Source organism: Gobio gobio, assembly GCF_949357685.1.
Source record: "Gobio gobio genome assembly, chromosome: 8".
Taxonomy (NCBI): domain Eukaryota; kingdom Metazoa; phylum Chordata; class Actinopteri; order Cypriniformes; family Gobionidae; genus Gobio; species Gobio gobio.
The window spans coordinates 22,982,539-22,988,107 of NC_137114.1; the positions used below are offsets into that span (position 1 = coordinate 22,982,539).

Consider the following 5,569-nt stretch of genomic DNA (forward strand, 5'->3'; position numbering starts at 1 on the left):
CAGGTCAACAATAAATTATAGCTTATTGATAAGAAGCCAGGCTCACACCTGCTGCTACTTATCATATTTACCATTGCATAATTTTTCAGTGAAATAATTGCAGAATTATTGTTTACATCCATATAAAACAGCTTCTTCTTCCTGGAAAGAGGTCTTCCTGTATTAAGGTTTCTTTGGATATGTTTCCATGTTTTTGGCTTTTATACACTAATCATCAATCCTAGATGTTGAAGCGCAATGTAGAGTTGTATGGTCTGTGTGTGTTAAAGTTGATGGGGGAAAAAATGCATTATGCATTGGCTCTGAAACATAGATTTTATTCAAACAAACAATTAAAAATAGTGATATCTGCCAAAGTACAATTAAAAGCAGATTTGCACACATCCATAAAACATTCTTTCCGATGACACATAAATAGCCTCGAAAAACATAGTCATTGAGAGCTATCGTCGTTGTTAAACGACAAATATAACCGCTTTTATTTTCTTATATACAGTTTGGATAGGATGAGGAATATGTGAAATACGGGAAAAAAGAAATATGGAGTAAAAAAAAGAACAAGAAAAATGTGTCAAAAGGAGACGCTTTGGTGTGAGAAATTAACACGACGTGAAAGTTTTCCAGAAGAAGTTCTTGCATCCGGCTTTGCGCTCGCGAGGTGCCAGCATGGGACCGGCGGCGCGCTCGAGCTCCAAACGTACGTCGTCTTTCTCCACAGCGCGAGACAGATCCTCGGGCTCCAGCGCCTCGTTTTCTGCTTGCACAAGGTCTGAGAGCAAGTCTGCAAGTGTGTATCTGGCGAGATCCTGATAAAAAAAATAAAAGAGAGAGGAAGGGTGGGAAAAAACAACATTAGGATCTTTTCCATCACTTGTTGCCGCGGTGCGTCCGATAAAGCGAAGACAGACAATTTGAAATATTTGCACTTATAAGCGAATTATTGTCAACAAAAAAAGGAGGCTCTCATTTAGTTCTATATCAACTGCTTCAGCGTTGTTTAAAAAAGCAAAGGTTTGCTACTTTTATCAGTTTGCTCTTTTAACTTTAGTCGGACTGTCTGACTGTATATCCATGTTTTTGGCTATAATCTTTTCCCAAATGTTTGTTATTTTACACATAATACACTTGTTATTTTATACATAATACACCTGTTATTTTATACATGTTATATCTTTCAAATATTGTATCTTGTTTCTTGTTTCATTCCTAATATTCTGAACCATGAAAAACATACGCATCAGTGTAAGTTCGCATGCGATTAAATTAATCATAATCAACGTTAAACGATATATATATCTGGCATATATATTCTCTATACATTGAGGACCTTTGCTACTTTCCATGTGCAGATGTGTCCGTCAATTTCAGCACCACGGACAGTGCTTTTGTTTGTTTGCTTTCGTTTCAGAGAGAATTGCGAACATTTACACTCGATCTAAAGTCATTTATGATGTCTGTAAAATGACCTAAAATATTGAAGTAATTTACCTGTTTTCCAGCCGGGTTGAGGAGAGATCTCTGCAGAAGTTGCCGGAGTTTGGTGTCTGACGGTGCTGCTGAGACGCTGCTGACGGCGAGCGCGAGGGACAGGAGCGCCAGTGCGCACTGGATACGCGTGGAGAGCATCTTTGAAAGTATTGATTTGGTGAGTAAAAGTAAAAGGACAGAGATGCGTCGGGTAGCGCTGCACAAGCTGTAAGTTGCCTCTTCGCTTTGCTCCTTCTGTTGCAAATCATTCCTCCAAGGTTGCCTTTTAAACGATCCGTCTGACGTCAGGAGGCAAGGGGGGTTTCCTCCGCGTGCGTTTGAGTGATGCTGAGTGACAAAGATGACACCGATTAGGGGCGTGAATCCTACTAGAGGTGAAAGGGATTAATGGGTGATTTAACCTGCAATCGTTATTTAACCCTGCACACAAACTATGCCATACTGTATTTTGTCTACGTAGCTATGTGAGGACCTATAGTCGACCCTCAAGGATAGTAAAACCTAAAATCACTTACAAAACACAATACCTACTGAAAATGTAAATGTATGTTTTAAGAAAGTTCTGCATATAATTAGCACAGTTTAAAAACAACAAAAAAAAGTAATTGAAAAGTCCCACTATGAGGTTCAAATTGTTGAAAATGTTCTCATAAGTATAGTGAAACGCTCATTCGAAGCGCTCCTCATTTGAAATCCTCATAAATCAGCCAAATAATTATTTAAACGATTCGTTCACAAACCTACTAACCTAGAAATCTAGACGCACCCTAGTGGCAGCAAATCTAATTTGCAGCCAGGGTAGTCTAGTAACTATCCGTTGGCGTGCAAGCTTGAAAAACCAAACTCTGGTCAGGCCAATCACATTGTGTATAGAGTCGGTGGGCGGGCTTAACATAATGACGGCAGAGTTGCAGCGGTTCCGCATGCTACTCCTAAACAAAGAAGCTGGCGAACAGCTGCCTTTTGAATCGGCTTTGGCCGCGACTCTGGAAGACTTGGAGTTAAGCTTTTCTTTGAGGAAAGAACAAAGAACGGCACTGAAGTGATTCTTAAAAAAGGAAGATGTGTTCGGAGGTTTGCCGACCGGATACGGCGAAAGTTTAATCTATCAACTAGCTCCGCTTCACCTTCTTCGTTGCTCTGGTTGGTTGTAGCGCTATCCTATTGCATGCAGAGGGAATTTGAAAGACAACCGTTTATCCCACCTCTCTGATTGAGCCTGCCAATGGTGTGTTCCAAGAGCCAACATCTTGATGTGTGTCTGGCTTGTCAGGCTACAAACCTACCGTTGCAGGGACAAAAAATGGCATCCTTCCCTACTATATGCGACAAACAGTATATGATAAAATAAGTGTCCGAATTCATAGCCTGAAAGAGTAATCTAAGCAAAAAGTACACGGATGACCTATTCCTTCAGGCGAAATTCTGAAGTGTGCATACGATGGGCACTTTACTGTCCCATGAGTCAGTGAAGCGACAAGCTTCATAATGACAACATGGCGAATGTAGTAAAGGTACAGATTTAATTTATACACCTTCATACTATAGCAATAGGACATCATTTTTTTAGCGCTTGCAAAGTAAGTATTCAAAATAAGTACCTACTCAAGAGAGTATGGGATTTCGGACACAGCCATATGACTGTGTACATGAGTGTTTCATTGAATCGTTTATTCAACTGATTCGTTCAAAAACATTGAATCAGGCAGGAACAAAACGTCAGTATTGTTGAACGGTTCTGCTGTTGGTTTGTTTAGAACTATTTTGACTGTTTAAAAACAGAAAAGAATCTCTAGAATTAAACTAGTTGCTAAATATTGCATTGTTGTTTATTGAACCTTAAAAGCAGTGATGGGAATAAAGGCGTTACAGATAAACGGCGTTACTAACGGAATTATTTTTTTCAGTAACGAGTAATCAAACGAATTACTGTTTCTCCCGTTACAACGCCGTTAGCGTTACTGAGGAAAAAAATGCGGCGTTAGTTGCGTTACTATAATTGAGCTCACTGAATCGCTTTTTCATCCGAACAGGCTCTCTGTCAGTCGGACCTGCAACGTGTATGTGTGTGTGTGTGTGTGTGTGTGACTGTGTGTGTGTGTGTGCGTGTGCGCGCGCACCAGCCATGCGTGTTGGGGGTGGGTGGGGTGGTACACATAACTGATGATGATTGGTGGGTGGGAGACAAGGTTGAAGTTGATAGGTTGAGTTCACACCTATTTTTTCACGGTCTATGGTTCACACACACACACACACACACACACACACACACCTATGACGCACACGCATATGCACATTCAGCGATGGTCCTAAAAGGTAGCTTTCGCAAACTGGAAGTATAAGCGCTACTTTTCCCTCGTTGAGGTGAAAGTTAAGAATATTTATGTAACGTGCAACTTATGCCCTGGAAGAAAGAGTCTCTCCACGCCGGTGGCAAGTGATTCTGAAGCGCCTCACATCATCATATGCCACAAAAATAGTGGCTAAAAAACCAGGTGATAACGTAAGCTCCACTACCAAAGGAAAGTATAGTACTGATAATATTTACACAATATTTACACTATAGTAGGCCTACTGATAATATTTACAATAATGCATTGAATTTGATAGGTGTCTCTCACATTGTCCCACAGCAACATTATAATAGTGTACATTAATGTACAATGTTTTATAATAATCATTTATTCTAGTGTCCAATTCATTCATGTAACACATCTAATATTGGGGCATCCAAGTTATTTGACATATTTGAACATTTGAGAAAAAAAAAAGTAACGCAGTAATTACTTTCCCTGGTAATTAGTTACTTTTATAATGATGTAACTCAGTTACTAACTCAGTTACTATTTGTAAGAAGTAACTAGTAACTATAACTAATTACTTTTTTAAAGTAACGTGCCCAACACTGCTTAAAAGTAAAATCACACAATTGCACTGCCATATATATTATATATTTTTTTAAAACATGTCTTTCTTTATCAAGCAAACCTGCCAGACCTTTTGAGCAGCTTTTTATAATTATCTTTCATAAAGTCTATATGCATTGGCAAGGCAAGTTTATTTATATAGCATATATTTATATTTCATACACAATGGTATTTCAAAGAGCTTTACAAAAAAGGGATTTAAAAATAAATAGAATGCATCATAAAAGACGTATAGGATATAAAAAAAGTAAGAAATAAAAACTGACTTAAAACTGCAAGGAAAACAGCCCTAGGTCAGATTCCAGAGCTCGTTTCAAGTGGGTTCTCTGGTAACTTATTCGCCCAGGTCGCCCAACAACTAAATGATGGTGGTTTGGTTTACACTGGCTCATGCGTGTGCGCATTGACGTCAAGGTTTCCGAGAAGAGCCTCGTGTCCTACTGCTTTCTCCCAGCTGGTCGGGTAGTGGATATGTTTGCCTCTTCCCTCCATGGGGGTTCTCGGTCGCCTGCGTTCTTCTAATCAAGACACAAGCGCCGATTAAGCGACGGTAATGGCCAGGCATGATCCACGCCGCGCGCGCCTTCTGATCCGTGATGTGTTAGAGGAGAACTCGCACTGATTCCGCTGAACCCGTGGGGATGGCGTGACGGTCGCACCCGCACTTGGGTTGCGAACCCGGTGACTTGGGACGCATCCGAAGCAGCATTATCTACGTAGTTACTATTTTTCGCACAACCGCACGCTGTTAAGTGCGAATGAATCTCAGACTAACACTTGCCGACAGTATTTTTCACAGCCTGTATTTTTCAATGCTAATTGCAGTCATGTGTGCTTGGAGCGCAAGCAGTAGCCTTTGGCGGTTTGAGCAAACATATTTAGACACATGGCTGTTGGCAATGATTTCTATTAGCGCTATAGAGTTTGACAGAGGCCACCGAACTGCACCGAGATCTTCTAAACTTTCATGAGAATAACTCATGAGATTAAGATTCACAACTTCATACGCATCATGTTATGTAGATACACAAACAAGCAGTGTTGGGTGTAACTATAAGTAATTAGTTACTGTAATTCCCTTAAAAAAGTAAAGTAAGGGATTACTCTTATTTCTTCTGTAATTTAATTACAGTTACTTTTGATGTAATTAAACT

General features: G+C 39.9%; 1 protein-coding gene across 1 annotated transcript; it reads right to left on the bottom strand.

Moving 5' to 3' along the window:
* Nucleotides 1-599: 599 nt before the first annotated feature.
* sst1.1 (somatostatin 1, tandem duplicate 1) lies at nt 600-1,626 on the bottom strand (the record flags this gene model as incomplete). The annotated part of the gene is made up of 2 exons (XM_079822982.1): nt 600-806; nt 1,489-1,626. 2 exons carry the CDS (start codon nt 1,624-1,626, stop codon nt 600-602), a joined length of 345 nt encoding a protein of 114 aa, XP_079679108.1.
* Nucleotides 1,627-5,569: the final 3,943 nt, after the last annotated feature.